Below are 19,924 nucleotides of genomic sequence, written 5' to 3'. Positions count from 1 at the left end.
TAGAGGAATTTTTATTCTCTGTGTGAAATGTATGTCTATTATTAGAACTGTTTACGGATCCTGTGGTTGTTAGACACTTAGCTCTTGCAGCAAGATGATTTTCAGCTAAGTACCCTGTGCTACCTCTCTGTGCAAGGGAGTAAGAACTCTTTGTTATGTGGATTTTTTGAAACCTGCTTTTTGATCTAAAGAGTGTAGAAGAAAGTGTGCTTTAGAGTTCACCTCTGCAGTCTCTTTCTGAAGTGTGCTGGTGGTGAGAAGTAAAAGCTGAGAAGTGGTTTTCTCACTTGCCTTCATTAGCCAGAGTGGCCAAACAAGAGCCATTCAGTAGTAGTATGAAGAGATTTAACTTATCAATGAATTTCTAGTACTAAGAGCTGAGAGGAAAGTGTTTTGGAAAGCAGGAAAGGTAATTTATGTGTCTGAGGTCATATGCTTCCTGTTATTGCATCAAAAGTGGTGCAGGATGCATTTCAACTCATGAGATTGTAACAAAAATACATAAATGTAGACAAGCCCTGAAATGCCACAGAGCTGTTGAGTTTGTAGTGAATGTAGAGCAAATGTACTGTGTTTACTTTGAACTTCTGTTCCAGATGCAAATTCTACAGAATTTGACCCAGGCACAAAAAACCCAGTTGTAAGTACTGTTTTTTCCCTACATGTGTTTTGTAAACCTACATCTTTCTTAAAAAGGGATTTTAACTAACACGTCTGTGTTAGTTAAAATCTATCTATATTTCTTTGTGGTAGGACATGAGGTGATATCTGCTGTCCTTACTCAGTATTGTTTTAAAAGGTATTTTCTTTAGATAGTCTCTTGCCATTTGCCTATTTGCTTCTGTGAATGGCCTTAGCTTTATTTTTGTAGTTTTTCTAATGGTTTCCTTGTGTGGAAAATCATGCTGGGAGTAGACAATAATTATTGAGTTGGCTTTACTAGGGAATAAAATATAAAAGGGAGCTTAAACATGTAGCACAAGCTATTACCAAAATAAAAATTTGTATGACAAGATAAGGATTAGATGAAAATGGGTTGAAAAATTCTTCTATGTCCTATATATGTAGTATAAAAAACCACTACACCCATCCTCCCCATGCATCTTACAGTCCTCCTTTTGACAAAAAAGTCAATGCCCCAGATATGGCAGGGCTGTCTGCATCATATGCTGATGATAGGATTTTAGAGTGGGTTTCACCACATTATTAATGTAGTGAAACTTAAAAGTGATCAAGGAAGCAGAGTTTTTAAGAATATGAAAAAGAACAGAAGTAAATATGAGAAAAAGCAATATCTTAGTGCGAGATGTTAACATTTGCTCTAGTGACAAATTAAGTGGATTGCTCACAGTTACCTACTGTTTCTGTATGAATTTCCTTCAAAAGAATTTTGTTGGGATTTGCAAGTAAAACATACGTTTTTCATGTCTGCTTAGTCTGAAATGTGCAAATAAGAGGGTTTTTAAAGCATTTGCTCAGTTTGTCAAAGTTGCTTGTTTGCATAGGAAAGATAATCTAGTTTGAACTTCTGAAGGTAAATTAAAGACCTTCAGAGTTTCAGGTGAGACTTGCTGCTAGAATTTGGTGGTATTTGGAGAAGTCTGCCGGTGAGTGAAGCTAAACTTTTGGCATCAAATTTGTGGCCTTGCCATAGTTACAGGTCTCATCCTTTCTCCTTGACTATGTGCAAGAATGTACTTTTTCACTTCAGGGGTAAATTTCATAATAGCAATATGTTGTAAAATGTGGAAGATGTCGAAAGCTTACTGTAGAATTTTAGGTTGTAGGAAGGTAGAGAACAGAAGACTGATTCTGGGGCATCCTTATTTCTAGAGCTTTTTGAGTGTCAGTTTTATTTAATGATACTTATTTAATTTGAGCATCAGTTTTATTTAATGGTATTAACTGGGTGATCTGCAGTTTACATTCAAGGGTAAGTAAGGTAGATATGTTAAAAAGAAAATTATGTGTACATAAAGTTAAGAAAATAATGGAGTGAATGTGTCATAGAAGATTAATACATTGTTTACGATGGAAGTGTTATCATTGCAGTACGTATAATGGATATTCTGTTTTTCTGAGCTGCATTAAGGTTCTGAAATTGGTTATTGACAGTCATATTTCAGCATCTTAATCTGATCTTTGACACCTCAGTTCTGGACAAGAAACAGATGTAAATCATTCCAAGTGGGAGATTTGCACTATCAATAATTACAGCTGCTAAATAATCCACCTTAGCAGAGTCCATCTTGTGCTGAAAGCTGTTTAGATATTCTATATAATCAATAAAAACAGTTGGAAGAGAAGCAGATTACTGACCTATCCAACTGATGTAGATGTTTCATTATCCAAGAAAGTTAATTGGAGTATATCAGCACTGATAATATCTTGTGATGCCACTGTGTACTAAGTAACTAAGTCCTGTAACTTAGGACTGAAGCAGTGTACTTTTCTTTTGGTTTCCCCTCCTTTGAAAACAGAAGAGGGAGAAGAAAGGTACTGGTGAGGCAGTAGTTACATTTCCTTTTACTTTTTAAAAAAGAGGCAGAACTTGACACATAGTTTGGCAGGGGAACTGAGTGGCATCATAAAAGATGCAGCTACTTACATTGCTTCTTAATTTACTAAGCATTCAGGTACTCAGAACTGTACTACTAAAGTTGATAGTTTCATCTAAAGCACATAGAAAATATTTTCTTGTTTCTCTTTGTTGACTGCATCTACGGAAATTTGAACCTGCAAATAAAAACTACAATTATCAAGTAGTCCTGTAACTCAGCATTACACAGAATCACAGAATCATTTAGGTTGGAAAAGACCTGCAAAATCAAGTCCAACCTTAAATCAAATACCACCTTTTCAACTGGACCATGGCCCTAAGTACCACGTACATCTGTGTCTTGAACATCTCCAGGGATGATGACCTCACCACATCCCTGGGTGGCCCATTCCAATGCTTAGCAACCCTTTCAGAGAAGAAATTAGTCCTGATTTCCAACCTGAACCTCCCATGGCACAGCTTGAGGCCCTTTCCTCTCATCCTGTCACTGGCTGCCTGGGAGAATCTCCTGGTGCCCATCTGCTGCTGTTGGGAAGTGGTAGAGTTTGATAGGGTCACCCCTGAATTCTTTCTCCAGGCTACACCCCAGCCTCCTCAACAGCTCCACATCAGACTTCTGCTCCAGACCCTTCTTCAGGTCTCTTGCCATTTTCTGGACATTCTCCAGCACCTCAGTGCTCTTTTGCCCAGGGCAGCTTTCCAGCCACTCTTCCCCAAGGCTGGAGCATTGCCCTCCTCAGTAGGGCAATGAGGGAAGTAAATGAGCTCTGAGCACAGCCCAACCAAGTTCTTGGTTGATAATTTGCAGGTGATGTTCCCATTATATATTTTTAAGCTTTCTGCTTTACTTTCTAGCCTTTTTGAAAAATAATGATAGGTAAATTTTTAGTATTCTTTGCAGGAGGATGGCAGTTCAGAAAGGTAATGTATTTGCTTGAGTATAGAGCTTGGTATGAATTTTCTCATGCAAATGGTAATTTCAAAAATAACTCCTTTAAAGGGAAACTGTATGGTCTGAACTGCTAGTGAATTGGATTCACTGGATGGATGAAGAGTCATTTGTTTTGTTCATTTCCCTCATCTTCCTTTACTATTAAACTTAGCTTTTTTATTTTTAATGATCCTTTTAATTATGTTCTTTGTTGGTTTTATTGCAGCTGCATCTAATACTGTTCTGGAAGAAAAATAACTTTCTGGAAATAATTTTACTTTTTTACTTTGATTTACAAAAGCTAATTTTAATTGTGATTATTGTTCTTCATGAGCAATTACACCTTGTATAGGATCATGAACCTGAGCTTACTGCACTGGGTAAAATAACTGCATTTTCTAAATACTCAAGAAATTGTGCAGAAGTATATTTTGCCAGTAGGTGACACTCTTAAAACATGTTAATTTCCTAGTGCCAATGTTTCCTATTCAGGATGTCAGTAACCTGATTGAATTCCAAAATTTCTAAGGTTGTCTAAGAGATAACAAGGAGTGTATATCTCACACATGCAAAAAGCATGTCCTAAAATTCTGTGATTGTACTTAGGTGTGTGCGTAAAGTTGCTAGTGGAGCTTGGTTAGCATAATGTGCATGTGGTGTATTTACTTTTTAAATCAAAGCATATCGTTAATTTAGAATCTTTTCATAAACCAGGAAAAAAGTAATGCATACGATTTTTCCAAGAAATAACACATTTCAACAACTTAAAGGGGTTTTGTGAAAGAATGGCCTGGGAACATGATAGGACAATCATATGATGTTTAAACATCATATTTTTAAGTCTTCTATTCAAGCATCAATGGTGTGGAGACTTTATTCCTCTTTTCATTGAGGGGAAATTCAGGGATAGGAGCCACAGTAGCATGGGATCTTGAATGAACTTCACAGGCTTTGCTATTAAGCCAAGTCTTTAAGTCCTTAAGTAACTTAAGAGATCTATGTGATTTATCAATATAATGGATGATGTTGGTGTTAAAATTCAGTCCAAAATTCTAAGTTCTCTAGTAGGATTAGTGCCTAATCCACTGATTACTTGTCTTCAAAACAGCTGTTCTTCATATTTCTCTTTCACTAATTTCTTCTTGAAGTAAATAATAATGCCCATGAAAATGCATCTCTTACAGGAATCACGCAATGAAAAGGTTAATTCTGCGTCAAGTAAGACTAATTAACTTCAACTGCAACAACAGTCACTCAGTTTATAGACAAACTTGCATGTTGCCATTCACAGAGTCATAACAAAAAAAGTACATGGTTACGTAAATATAATTTAAAATGAGCATCTAATGTTGCAGTTATCACACTTGGCGCTATTGAAAAGAAGGACTTATTTTTGAAAACTGCTTGTTTTATGAAGTGCCATATTTTGTGAATTATGAAACTGAACTGTGAGGAATATTGGATAGTATACTCTAGGAAACACTCCTCAAATGGAATGCTGCACCTTTCTTTTTCTGTGTTTTAGAAGCTGTGTGATTTGAATTTCTCTAGAGGTCCAAATAATAGCCCAGGTAAAGCAGGATTTGTTAAATAACACCTCAAATGTAGCGTGAAATAGAAACAGTAGTTCTGAGCTAGTTGGAAGGCATTTTAGCTGGAATGTGTGGCTGGTGACTGTGGATGAAACACAATACAAACATGCTTTCTTTTCTGTTAAATCTTTATTCAATATGCTTTAAAATAGTAACAAATCTGTGGGTTTAGATGTACATGTCATGTAAACAAATGCCAGGCTCTTCTTCAAAGCAGTGATCCTTGTTCTTGCAGATGCCTCACTGTCCTGTACTAGTTATTTTTTTTACAATCATCATAAACTCATCAAAGCTGACAGATCCATCCTTATTTTTGTCCAACGATTTAATTATGTTATCAAGTGAGAATTGATCCTGTTTTTATAAGACAAGAATTAAAAAAAAAAAAAGAGAATGAAATAATTAGATCACTATGAGCATTTTTCTATGAAGCATGTTGCCAAGAAATAATGCAGTCAATAACAGTCAGTGTTACTTGAAGGTGTTACTGGTGGTGTTATATTTACTGGTTTGACTGGTTAAACTAGTAGGACAGTGTCTGCTGTTGCCTGCCAAAAATGTTAACAAAGATGTATAAACATTTGAGAAAGGTGAAGTATTACTCAGATGGGTTACTTCAGTCTTCTGGGTAAATTTGGAATCTGGGAAATGGAGCAGGTGAAATAGCTGCTGCAGGTGCATAATCACCAGTAAAAATTAACATGCATATGACCTACTCCTTTATTAGATACTAAATTGGCCGTGCATGCACATTTTGAAAAAAAGTTGCTACTTTCCTTATGCTTTGGGTTAGGATCTGAGGGTCTTTTTCCCTCCCTTTCCCCCCTCTTTAGTAGAAATATTGTATTCACTGTTAAAAACATCTTGCTAATGTATTAAATTTAGTTCAGATTATTAGCTTCTTTTATTTGTTGTGTCTGGTAAGAGTGCATGTAGCATCCTGATGCAGTAAATATTCTGATAACAGCCATGATCAGGCTAATTAAATAATATAAACCAAATTTGGAGTTATAATTTAAATTCATAAAATGTTTCCTTTTGTTCATACCATGTATCTCTGCATGTTTTGTAATGACCTCTTATGTTTTGATATTGATTCATTATGGTGCCATAAATATTTGGAAACAGACTTGTTGCTTGAAAATGTCTGAGGTCCAGACAGAAAACATCAATATTGCTTTTTCTGAACAGTTCCATTTCCACATATCTGGGAAAATGTGTATGATGCTGAATTGTCTTCAGTGTTATAGAAAGCATTATATTTCTGAATTTGCCATCACATTTCTGTTATTTTTTGACAATCAATTTCTAAGCTGTCTTTTAAGGGAAAGAAAAAAACCCTTTGTGTTTTAGTAGGGTTTTTTGAAGAGTCTGTTGTTAATAAGCCATTTCATGTTAATTGAAATGACTAAATTGGATTATTGTAGTTCTCAAAATACTGTATTTTTTAATGGGAGTGCCACTTATTTCAGACCTTCAGCAAAAATAGCTTTTGTGAGATATCCAAAACACAGTATTTAAAGATTAGTCTAGCAGAAGAATCTAAATTGAGTCCTAATGCAATTCAGGAAAGATTTGGCAGAGAATATATATAAAATCAGAACATAGGTTTTTGTCCAGCTACAGGAAATTGGTATTTCTCTCTCTAGCTTGGTGGCATCTCTTTTCTTTACTTGGCATTGTTCTGGAATGGCAAAACTTCTTTTATTTTGTGATGATGATAATTTAACCTAGATAGAAATTGGCTGAGGTCTCTTGCTTTAAATGTGTTCTACTATTTTACTTGGCTTATGGATTCTTTTCTATATATTTTATAGAATCAAGATTAATTATTTAGATTGAAAAATATTTTGTAAGATCCAGGTACAATATTTCAGGCAAAATACAGCTTGCATAAAAAACAAACAAAACAAAACCAAACCCAAACAGAACAGCTCTTAGATTGTTTTGCATTTGATTTCATAGGGCTTTGTAGTAAACTCTGTGCTCAAATATGTGTTCAAAGCTACTGTTCATCAATGTAAATGAAGTTTTATAAGCCAAACCTTATTTAAGAATTACAGATTTAGTGAAACCATTTGGACACAGTAATCTGCCCTGAACACTGTTGCCTGTATTTCCTTTTTCTTGTGCATTCCGTGGAAGCACAGTGAATACAGTGAGAGCGAAACTTACCTTCAGGTACTGTGCAAATTGATTCTGAAGCAGATTCTTCAGCCCACCAATGGACAGTGCATTGGTGCTGCCCTCCTGTAAAGCATACTGGGTAAAATACTTCAGAAGGTTTTCATTGAATAAATGTTCCATGTTTCTCAGATGTTGTCTTGAAGAATAACTGCAAACAAAACAGACAATAGCAATCACAATTTGAAATATATCTGACACTCTCTTCATTGTTTAATTAACCATTCAATGAGTAATACTTAACCTAGATGAAAAGAGTTGGGGTTTTTTTCCCTGCAAAATGGATCAACTTTCCCAAGAAAGGAAATTATCTAAGTTAGGTTTAAGGGTTTGAAAGACTCAATATATTTAGGTTATGCTTACCTCACTCAGAACCCGGAGCTTTCAGATGTATCCAGCAGTGAGAGTCTCAGATTGGGGCAACCTTTATAGTTGCTTGCATGCTCCACCCTAATTATGAAACTAGCATGTGTCATTGAGTCAGTACACTAGTTACTGTGTTTTCAGTAGTCAAAGGAATAGGGTACTTTTAGCAGTAGAAATGAGTAATATTTTTTTATCTCTGAAATGTGTCATGATCCTCCACTGCACTTGGTATATTTTTACTTGGTCTTTATAGGTGATACTGGAGAGGTTTTCTTGCTTGAATTTTTGTAGTCTTCAAGATGAACTACACTCAGAGAAGCGTGAAAAAGACTCCTATGGCGATGTGTATAGCATTTGTTATTACAGTGGCCTTTTGGAAAATGGCAAATATAAGGGGTTTTTAAACATATCCAAATATGTAAGTAAAATATTAAGAAGCTACTCGCTCTTTGTGTGAGTAGTTAATCACACTTCTCCACATTTTGTGCTATTTTGTGCACATTTTGTGCTTCTCCACATCCTGTGCTATTTCTTAGCACAGGAAAAAGATGAAGCTCCTCTGGAATAAAATTTTGGTTGCTAGTGTTAAGAAACAAAGCGTTGCGTGATGTGAATGGTGGAAAACTGGAGTGTTCTAAATGAGAAAGTTGTATGTGAGCTTCTGAAAACAATCCCTTCTTGGGAACACCTTTATAACTGACTACTGTGTTCTGCAGGTCCTGGATGTTCCATTCTGAATGTTCCAATGGTTTTATCATGTTCCACTGATGATCTGTGGGACATCCTGGAGTTGATAATCAGCCTGTGGTTGATGCTTCACGACCCAACACTGTTAATTTTGCAACTGCTGAGTTGCTGGCTCTGGCTGTGGTTTCTACTTGTGGTTTCTAATCTGCCTTGTGTCTGTTGTCATTTTTTTTTGTGCTTGGCTCCAGGCCCACTAACTAGATTTTTCACTCAGTCCATCACTTCTTCAGAATCAGTTGTCATTTTGTCATTTATAACTCTGTACCAAGAGCTTTCTGGGTCTGTAGGAGATGGATGGGGCAGAAGAGATGTTTTTGGAACTGCAGATGTATGGGTGTAGGATTCCATAACAGGTAAGTAGGAGGTTTCCTGAGAAAACCAGGCAAACTTTGGTAGATGAATTATCTAGATATACACCTTGCATCAGCAGCCCATTTGAATGTGCTTGCACTCACTTTCAAGTGTCAGGAGAGTATTAGAAGAGTCCCTAGAGATCATATATCTAATTGTTTCCTTTTCCCTGGAGTGGGGTCATCAATACTTATACTGGATGTCTCGTCAACTTATTCTGAAGTGCCTTGTATAATGGGGAATCTACAGCCTCTTATCTGGTCTATTCCTTTTGGGTTTTGTTAGAGTGTATTACTGGGTGTCCACAAGCCTTGCTGCACTAAGGCCCTTTGATTCTCCTGTCTCTGCAGATAGGCAGAACAGACATCTTCCTTCTTAAAATGGCCTTTGACATCAGAGAAATTCCTGTTTTATTTTTTTTTTATATTTAGAAATCTTTGCTAGTTTTGTCTTCCTTTGTGACTCCTGCTACTTAGATCTAGTAATTTCTTTCTGACTTTTTTCAGTTGTTTCCCATTCTGCTTGAGATGCCATGTCCAAAGTTGTGTCACTTGTTCACCTCTCTGGGTACTCATGGTGTTGCAGATCTAAATCGTTCCAGGGGCATTTGGTTGATGAGGACAATCTCTGTTATTTTACAGGGAGGTGTCCAGCTACAGGGTTTTAACAGTGGAAGACTTGTCAAGTTTCTTGACACTTAATTTCAAGATTGTGGAGAGGACAAATACAGTGATGTAAAATTCAGTGCAAAAGCTTGGCATTGGCTTGGAATTCACAAATTGGGGCAAGGCATCCCTCAGTATCTGTCCAGTCCAGCTGAGGTACAAAGCTGGAAATGCACTTTCTCTTGTGTTTGCTTTTTGGCTCTACAGAAATTCAGGAGCTGCTGTCGTCTATACTAACAGAACCTCTCCTGCTGCTATGGGATATGGGAGTAGCAGTGCAAGCAAGCATGGGGCTCGTGGCCTGGAATGCATTGGATGGGTTAGGGTCAGTCCCATACACCAAACTGGGCCATGAACTCCATGGTTGTTCATGACAATAAGATAATCATAAGTCCTTTTGTCTTCTTTTTCTTTCTGCCAACAAAATGAAAAGAAATATCTGCTTCTTTCTCCTTTCATCCTCTTTTCCACCTTTGGTAGGTGGTTAAATTTTCATAGTATTGTGTGACTGGGTAATCTGCTAAGGCTTCTGTTCCCCACCTGGTAATTCCTCCCTGCAGCTCCTGTCTGGTAGCCTCACCATCTTTACTGCTTTATCCCGTTTGGAAGCAGTGCTGGGAAGCTGGTGTGCCTGATCTGAATTGTTGACATTACAGTATTTACAAGATTCAAGTATTCAAATGACTTCTCTTTGTACCTAAGGCACCTCCCTGAGTACAAAATGTAGTAGTAAGATGCTTAGTGGTATGGAAAAGCTCCATTTCGAGGGATAACAACTTGGAATTCAGCACATTAGCCTTGTTAATTTGCTAAGGGTTCATTAAAGAACACCACCTAATTGCAAAATAGCATAACCAGTTTTACTGAAACATCTTCCTGTAAAAGTGAGAGACCAACGTCTGGAAATGTGGGTGAATTCCTCAAAAGTTGTGTGCCAAATCTCGGGATGAATCCAGTGTCCTCAGATCAGCTCTGTTCACAAGGCACTGTTATCTATGAGGCTATTTGAATGAGAGATCGGCAGAACCGGGATTTGCAGTTTGACCTCCTGACTCTTTGTCCTCCTCCAGCAGTTTGTGTGGCATCTCTGAACTCTGGAATCAGACACAGAACTCAGTGCACTGTCTTTTCCAGAAGGCATCTTTGTGGGGCTTAAATGCTATTCTGAAATGCATCCATCTTATCCAGCACAGCCCAGCAATGGCAGAATGATATCCAGGTGTAAGGAATTCTGGTTGCTCATTAAGAATTTGACAAAAAGTAGGAGATGCTGCCTTGATGATGTGTGACTAGTAGACAGCAGCATTTATCTGGGATAAAGAGCAGCACTTGGAGCTTTGATGTCTGTGCAAGCTGACTCCCAGTGTAGAAGCAGCAGTCCAACTTTGGTTCCAGTGCCTTGCTGCTCTTTCTTGCAGGTATGAAAATACATAATTCCTGCAGTTTATGGCATAATTCAGTTGGGTTTGCCCTGGTCTAGAGAAGTCATAGTAAGCACAGTATCCTTTTGGAATTGACATTTTTATTTTAGCTTAGATACAAAGCCTTTAGCAAAAAGAGGACTAAGTTGGTGATGTCTTGTAAGATTGTTTAGAGATGCACATCGCATGTCCCTGTGATGGCTGTGTGTCATTTTCTTTCAGTGTGTGTGCAGATTCAGTATTCACCCAAAACTGGCTATTGGTGAATATTTCCCTAGTAAACTGGTTTCTTGGCATATTAGGAGCAAGCAGTTCCAGTCACATTGGAGAGTGAGGGAGCACAAGCTGCAGGGATGACTGAAGTCTGGGCACCACCAAAGTGGTAGGAGGGATGAAGTTTATGGCATCACGGTCATGTGCATTTAATGATGGATTCAATGGAATGGTAACCCAGGTGCTGTCTCTTTTGCCCTTGTCACATCCTTCCTGCCACCATTGATGGTTGAATGTTATACGAATCTGTGCTTTTTGTTTACCTTAAGGTGCTGGACAAGAAACTGGGTTGGTCTGCAAGTGGATTTCTATGCCATTCATTGACACTGTTGGAAGGGACAGGCCACCCTCCACAGGGGTGGGGCTGTCACCTGAGGGCAGTGACTATCTCAAATCATCCTGTTTAATCCCCTGGTGATGGGTTAACGCCCTAACCCTCCAGTATTTTTCCACTTTCTTTGGTGTATTTGATTGTAACAGCACCAGGCTCACTTGTATGTAAGCCCAGCTACTTTAAGCAATTTCAGGGATCTCTGTGAGGCTTATTTTACAGCCTAGCCGGAGTATTGAAATGTCTGCTGTCAAAAGTGAAGAGCATATCTTTGTGGATGTTGAGCACTTGAAAAGAAAGAGCAGGAAGCAGCTTTGTGCTTAGTGTTCACTTATTTCTACATCCATAGTGCTTGTGCATCATCTCAGGCTTACAGACGGCCATCACTAGGTCAAAGCCCTTTGTTAACTTTGCTTATTTTTTGTAGCAGAGAAAGATGGGAGATGTGGGAGAAAAATGATAGGACAATTAAAGTAAATTGGGGTGGACTGGGGACTCTGTGGAACATATGAGTCCTATCTGATTTGCAAAGAAATCTTACAAGGTGTCAAGTTTTGATTTCTTAATGAGTAAAAAAGCAGAGCAGAATTTGTATAGAACTAGTGCTGGTATAAAGAATGTATGTGTGTCTGTGCCTGTGTAAATTACCAATCCCCATGCTGTATCTGAAGTTAAATATGGGATACATTGTACTGTAGATAATTTGCAAATCATGAAATCCATGGAGATGCAGATTTCTGCTGCTACCGTGGTGTGTGTTCATTTCAGCTCTAAGGGCTTTGGTGAGTTTTGCAGAGTCAGTCCCACAACTGCAGGCACTCATCTTCAGGCATTCTTGACCTCTCTACAAAAAGGAACAGGCTTTAAAGTTGGGATACTGAAAGCCAGTCTAACCCTTGGGTAATTTTTCCAAGATATGTGGCGGCTGGCAGATGTAGGAACTAGCTCTGTAGTGCAAATAGGGGGGTTGTGATAGAACATTCAGTATTGTCACTTGGCTCTTACTGTTAGCCTAGGAGGAGACAAAGGACTGACTGAGCGAAAAGGAACATTCAGTGAGCAAACTTTCTGAAAAAGATCAAATAATTACGGGTGAGAAGTGCAACAAACTGCACTGCAGCCATTGTAGAGAACGTGGCATTGCTTTGAGGGATGGAATTGTTAGATGGAAGTTGGGGATGAGTTGTAAAATCCTTTATGTGTCAGAGGTGATGCATTCCCTATGTTAAAATTGTCATTGTTTGTAAAACCTGTAGTGGTGACGTGTAAAAGGGTTGTCTCATCTCACAAATTAAACTTGAGCTATATGGGTTATCCTGACAAGAGTCTCTTGCAGGCCCTCCCTTGTGACATACACCTAATGAGATGTTGGAGGTGTCTCCCTAAACAGGACTGGGTGTGACTGCTACAGGGATGAATTATTAAATAAGATGCATTGTTTGTAGTCAGCTTTAAATTGGTAATGTGTTATTCATTGTAACTATATGTGTCAGCTGTTGCTGCCATATGTACACATCTGGCAGACTCATTTATTACTGAAACTCCCTGTGATGTAGATATTCTATATTGCACAAGATAGTTTTGAGGGAGAATGTGTTTCAGTAAGAGGTTTTATCCTTCCTTTTGAGAACCTTGACTTGTGCAGGAGTGCAATCAGGTTGTTAGTGCCACAGCTGAAATTTACAGTTATGTAGTTGCTAAAACCCTATACCTTTTTGTTCCATACTGAACTCAAATTTGTTTTTTGGAATTCTTTAGAGTGATCAAAAATGTATAAATCTCCATTCCAGCAAAGAGTATATGCATTTATGGAGGAGTGGCTTTGGTTCAGTTTCAGGTAGAGCAAAGTAAGTATAAGTACAATAATGCTGTACAAGAGGCACTAGTGAGTTTATTTCTCTGGTGAGATGAGGTCTTTCCTCAGCTGCCCTTTGACACTGGAGATGCCTCGAGTCTCTAGATGTCACATCTGTATCTAAAAACCTTTCTTAATCCTGAAGAAAAAATCGATGAGGGGAGTTGGAATCAAGTTTGTAGCTCATTTTCAGAGCATTGATGTTGCTCTTAGCAGTGCAAACCAGATGGACTTTTCAAAAGAGGTCTAGAGATGCATCTAATAAGACACATGGGTGCCTAATTTAGGGATTACATCACACTGAGATGCCTGATCTCAAAAGGGGAAATGTACCACTAAGAAATTCCCTTGCCCAGCATGTTTTTTAGCTAGAAGTAGTTATAATCTGTTTCCATGCGAGTCTAGGACTACTGTCTGTCAATGTAATAATCCTACTGGTGAGTCAGAGATGTTATATCTGGTTGTCTTGATCCTGGACGAGTATAATCCATTTTGTATTATTAGAATTTATTGAAAATGACTTGACAGACAGGAGTCTGATACTATATGAATTTGTGTAGCTTTCTTGTAAAGCCTACACCTTGAGATGATGGTGTGGTGATAGGTGTGGTGATGGTGTGGTGACATGATAGGATCCTCTTGACTCACTTTGTGTGCATGTGGGAAGGATGTGGAATCCTGGGTTCTGGGTTCTCTAAAACAGTTCTGGCTTTTCTATTAAAGAACAGAAACTGGGAGAACGAGTATTCTGGTGTTTTTACCCCATGGACCAGTGTGCAGTCTTCTGTGGATGTGCACTGGGCAGGGACAGGGGGCTCTCAGCACTTAGCCACGTTCAAGCCCCTATAAATCAGTGACTGAGGTCTTTTATCAGAATTGTGCTGCAGTGACCCTTTAGGCCCCTGTGACTATGCTGGAGCTGTGCTGACTTTGCTGCTGAAGCAGAAGGGAATTTTTGAGGTAGTGCCACTATATTGAGCTGCAGGTGCTTGTGCTAGATAATGACCACCTACATTCTGCCTGTAAGGTAAGTTGGGGAAAACAGCAGCAACCATGAGAGGTGCCCCTAGGCAGAAAGAAATGGAGGTGTTTTTTTGGTAGAAACATCTGAATCTCTTCAATTTCTTCCCCTTCAGGACTGTGTATCTGGATGGTCAGCCTTGCTGGCCTGATCAGACTCAGCTGTGCAAAATGCAGAAGCAGAGAAATAAATAGAACAGTGGTAAGAACTTTGGAGCTCTCTCTTTGATTTAGAGAAAGAGGTGCTTATATGCACCAGTAGAGCTCCAGAAGTTACTAATTCTCAGTCAGAAGACTGCAAGTGAGCCATGCCTTGTAAAATCAGATTATTAGTGGTATTCTGGGGTATGTTTCATTACCAATGGGAAACATAACAAAAATGGTGCTACAAAGTAATGGCTTTACCTTTGGCATAGAAATCCCTCATCTTTTAAGAATTTTGATGTATTAGTATCTAGATATAATAGATGTTTGCTAAATTATTTCCAAAGGAAAACTGTCAAAATTACCATTAATAACTTTCAGGTCTGTCTGTTAATGGGAATTTAGGACAATGGAAGCAAGAAGCTCCTAGAAAAGTCTTCCCCTACCCTCTATTTTGATCAAGTAAGAGTGGGACATGAGGGAAAAAATCAAAGAAACTAGAAGGACTAATGAGGCCTATGAGAAGAGTAGCAGTTGTCTAACAAACAGTATAGAGCAATCAGTTTTCTAGCTATTTTGTATATGGTTGTGGCCTATTGAAAGAAATTAAGCTGTTGGTACTTACAGAAATTGTAGTTAAGAAAGGATAGTGCTTGTATACCTAGCTTAATTTTAGACTTTCTAATTACCCAATTTGAATATTAAATCAAAACGAAATTATTCTAGGTTCAATAAGTAACTAGAGTAGTAGTTTGGAATTTCTAGGTTTAGACAAGTGTGTCATATTTAAGCATCTGTAAACCAGAACTTTGAAGAAGTAGATTTGCATTTTGTAAACTGAAATTTAACAAATTATCCACCTCAGCCATAACTCATTTCTCAGCTGTGCTAGTAAGGAAACCAACTATCATTTAAGTTGAATTTACCTTGAAGCCAGTTTCATTTATTTTAGGTTAGTGACTAGTCTTCCCTTCAACACAAAGGGACTTAGCTTTTTTTTTTTTTCTTTTTTTTTTTTTCTTCCTGTAATACACAGCAGTTCACAGCTAAGATGTAACAAAATGTAGCTTTAAGTAATTTCAAAGGATTTAGAATCAAGAGTGGAATTTTATAAGAAAGTTTTAAGTGTCTTTAGCTTGTGAGGCAGTGCACCAGATACCCTGTGGAGCTCAGCCTTAAACCTGGCACCAGTTTGGAGCAGACCTGTGTAACCCCAAGATACCTGTGCATGCTATGCTGAAACATCACAAAAGGAGAGGCATTGGTTATCCTCTGAGACATTTTTCCCAGACATTGGTTATCCTCTGAGAGAAGTCCATTTTTCCCAGGACCTCTGCACAGTCACCTTCTATTGCCCACTGGATCCTAGTATGAAAAAGCCCTAATATCCAGCTGTGAAGAATCTGGAATTCTAAATTTGAAAAGAATTTAAATAATAAATTATAAATTTGAAAACAATAACCAAGTGGTCGAAAACAGTTGGTGATTATTGCATTGCCACTGAAAGATAATATAGATTTATTAGCTCTGGCTTCCATTGGCATTGTCATTTGGCCTGGCTAATTAGGGAGAGCCTGTGTAGGCATGAGAGACATAACTTGCCATGAAACTCTTAACTTTGGTCTTCATTGATGAGAAGGAAGTTGCCCAAGAGCCTGGGAAAACCACTAAAACCTCAGAATTGCTCAAACTGTAAAATGAAAAATTAGTTTTGGCAAATCACAGCAGACATGCTGTGCCTGCAAACGACACAGATCAGTGACAGTACTTTATTGCACAGCTTGACTTTGTGTATAACTTTTTTGTTTTGTGGCAAAGAAATAATTCTAATCTTTCTCAGAATAATCCATTTTAAGTAGTGATAAATAGGGTTCTTGCAAGGTTTGTGTTGTCTTGCTGTTTCTCTCACTGTGAATCTGGAATTGTAAGTGAGCCTATAAAAACCAGTATGAATTAACTAATACAAAGTAAATTACCATTTTAGAGATCTGGTATCATTAACACCAGTATGTGGTGAGTATATTTGTATTATCGCCTTCTCACTCAACTAATTTTACCTGCATTTTCTGAGCTGAATCTTAAGTAATGGGACATTTAATAATATCTGTCTTCTTGGAGAAATGACAGAGCCAGTACTTAAACAAACGACTGAAAAAGTTTCTAAAAATCATTTTTTTCAGTGAACTTATTTTCTTCATTCCATCACATACTTGCAATTCAGCAAACTCAGCAAAATGTGGAGGTCAAGTGACAAATAGCACTGAGAGAACTTTATTTTAGATAAGAAATTAAAAGGAGAGAACCCTTTTTTCCTCTTAGAGCCCAGACTGAGCTGATGAAATCCATTTGTGAACTAAGCACACCTATAATTATTTCACAGGAAGGCAATGTGTGTGGTGCTCTACAATGCATATTATGGTATCACCTTTAGTTCAACAAGAGCACACTGGGTCAGACCACAGCTCCATCTAGACCAAAGGCCCCCTTGGCCAGGCTTGCCCTGTCTCTCCCTTTACAAAATCTGTGTTGGCGGTGTCCCAACCTGTTATGGCTGCCCAGGTGCCCTGTACTTCTACATTTTTGTTAAAGCGTCAGCCACATTGCCTGGCATGGCCGTCATGGTTCAGACCCTGGGTCTCTGTGTCTCCACTGAGGCATTTGCCACTTGGGTGGGTGACAAGGCTGATGGGAAGTTATACCACAGGTACTGGATCAGCTGTTTCACCCTTCAGCCTCTTCAAAATTGAATGAGTGCCACCTGTTTTCAGTGATTTTTTTACTGTCTATTCTGTCTGTTTTGTAACCGCTTCTTTTAACACTTCAATTTGAGAGTTTCCCCTGAAGATGGATTTTAGCTTGGCAGTGTCTTTCAACTCCTTGACACTGCACACAAACAGAATGCCCATGTTTTTTACTGCCATGGTCATTGTTTTGTGTATGAGATTTATTTTGTCTTTTAGTCTTGATATTGGATTAACTTCACAATGCCATTTTTCTCCTTAAAGGAAAATGAATAAAAATAATTGACTCTCAGTTATTGATGCCTTTTACAAGTTTCTTCTTAAATATTTGGGGGATGGTGTTAATGATTTGGTATATACATATATAAACTTAAAAGTATTTGTGTTTCTTCATTTGGACATTTAGGTTCTGTGGAGAATGCCTTCTTGCTGTTAATGAACTCCCACCTTTTTCCTTTCTTAAAATTTTCTTCATAAAAAAGCATTTTTCTAAGTAGAAATGCATGTTGGATTATCAAAAAAGCTTTGCCCTTTCCAGTACTTAGAAAAGGAATTATGTGTAACTAATTGTAAATCAAATAGGGAAATTTATGCTGTGCACAAAACATTTTTGTGGATGAAGTGGATGTCGGTGAGTGTCTGTCGGGGTTTGATTTAATAAGCAGAGAACATTTTATTTAATGGAGAACTGTATGTCTGCATCTGCACTGGTAATGCTGCAACGAACTGTGTGTCACTTCAGAATGAGCTGAGGATGCTCTGGGATGCTGTAGATTGTTCAGGAATGGATATTGAAGGGACATTCACAAAACTGTTTCTGTGCAGGTGTGTAGTACATGTTAGGGCAGAACAGCCCTGCTTACCGCATGGCTTATGAGCATTTCAAGCTACCAAATGTTTTGTTGAGGTTCTCCAGTTTGAATGTATTGACCCCTGTCTGTGTTGTGGTCCCTACAGAGAGAAGCACTCAGGTGATTTCCTAAAATTATTTATCTAGAAGTTATGCAGCTGAAGTTATGTGAGATGATTCTCACACACAGGGGAAACACTGTAACTAGTGAACTAGTTCCTCACCATTGTTCTGTTTGGCAAGTCAATAATGTAAAGGGGAATTGTCCACATCCCTTAATGCTGTGATTACATTGCTGAATGGAACAGCTCCAAAACATCTCCTCCACCCACTGGCCTTAAAACAAGCTTGCAGAAATTGTGTATTAACAAAAAAAAATCTAAGAATTAGGGAACATGAAATAGTTTACCTATTCACAAATTGCTGCATAACTCAATAAATTGCTGGAGTTCATATGTTGAAAACTACATGAATTCTCCAATTTTATAAATGCTATTTCTGTAGACATTTCTCCTACTCAGACGAGGGACCAAGTGACACTAAGGCACTGGCATTCTTAGAAGGTCACCTGGGAATGTGTGGTTTCTGTGTCCTTAGCTACCTTGCTTTTAAAGTGTAGGAACAAGATGAGATACCACAGAAGTCCTGGTTCTGCTAGGTTAAAAAAATTGTTTAATCTGCCTTATTTTTCCCATACCAAATGGAGGTAATGAAACACACTTGCCTTTGTGAAGTGGCTTGATACCTGCAGAGAAAGGTCTGTGCAGCAGCTGAGGTCTTCCACCCTTTTCCTAATAGCCTTTTAGACACCCAGGAGTGAGAACTGGAGCTGGACATGTGCCTAGAAGTGCATAGGCAATGAAAAATAAGGATTCAAATCAGCTAAATGGTTGTATTGCAGGGTGTATTTTATTAGATGTGAGTAGCCTGTTCATTATGTTGTGAAGTATTTAATTTTTATTTAAAAAACCCAAGAAAACTATTAGCTAAAGTTTTAGTTTCAGTTTAAAGTTCTGCCCCGACCCCCACATGAAATTAATGTGATGGAAGAAAAATAATGTGAAGTATAAGCAAATTATGAAGGTTCCCCAAAAGGAAGACTTTTTTATTAATGAGGTTTTCTGTTTCCTTAATTCTGTATTTATTTGCTTCCCATCCTTCATTGTATGTGATAATACAGTGTTCCGTACTGGGAGGTTAGGCACTGAACAACAAAACTGCATTTGCAGTGGATTTGACAGTGATGTGCTGTAGATCTGTGCTTTTAAACTATAAGTTCTTTCTCATGCTCTCTGTCTCTTTATTCTGCTGTTGGAGAGTATCAGAGGTGCAGGTGAAGGACAAAAATGAATTTTGCATGAGTACCACTGGGAAACTTTGCCTTTGTGAGGTTGGCTGTGTTTGGTGCCTGTTGTGTGCCACTGTTGTGTGGTGATGCAGCCTGGAACTTTGGCTGTGTGGCAATGTCTTTTGATTGCTCAGTAAACATTTGTAGCATTTGAGTAGATCACTGCATTATCTGTTGAATTAATCTGTACCTGGCCACCCACGCTTTTCACAGAGGAAAAATTGTGCTGGGTGTGTTCGGCTGATGTCATGTTAATTAAATGCCTGCTTGATCTGCACCAGTATAAAGTCAGTTGTATAAATGTTACTTTCTTAGAAACAATATTGGTGATTTTTTCCTATAGGCTTTCACCATCTTGTTGCTAAGTAAGAAGTGATGTGAAGATCCGTTTCTCTTCCTCTCTGACCTTTTTGTTAGTGGTTCTCCATATGCATACACACATCCTCTCTGCTTCTCTCTTCTTACTTCCTCACAGGTAGCTCTTCCTTTCGGTTTATGTTCTAAAAGCATGTACCATGTCCGTCCCTAAAAATGAATATGGAGAT

At 38.2% G+C, this 19,924-nt stretch overlaps 1 protein-coding gene across 2 annotated transcripts in view; it reads left to right on the top strand.

The window, feature by feature from the left end:
• CTPS2 (CTP synthase 2) overlaps positions 1 to 19,924 on the top strand; it is a 59,431-nt gene that overhangs the window by 14,958 nt on the left and 24,549 nt on the right. For both annotated transcript variants that reach the window (XM_041399702.1, XM_041399701.1), the window contains exon 13: positions 597 to 640. In XM_041399702.1, the coding sequence (XP_041255636.1) occupies positions 597 to 640 (44 nt within the window). The remainder of the gene's footprint in view (positions 1 to 596; positions 641 to 19,924) is intronic.

This window comes from Onychostruthus taczanowskii, unplaced genomic scaffold (genome assembly GCF_017590055.1).
Source record: "Onychostruthus taczanowskii isolate IOZ18803 unplaced genomic scaffold, ASM1759005v1 scaffold17, whole genome shotgun sequence".
NCBI lineage: Eukaryota > Metazoa > Chordata > Aves > Passeriformes > Passeridae > Onychostruthus > Onychostruthus taczanowskii.
Note: the sequence above shows the minus strand (reverse complement) of the source record. Positions and strands in the feature narration are given on the sequence as shown.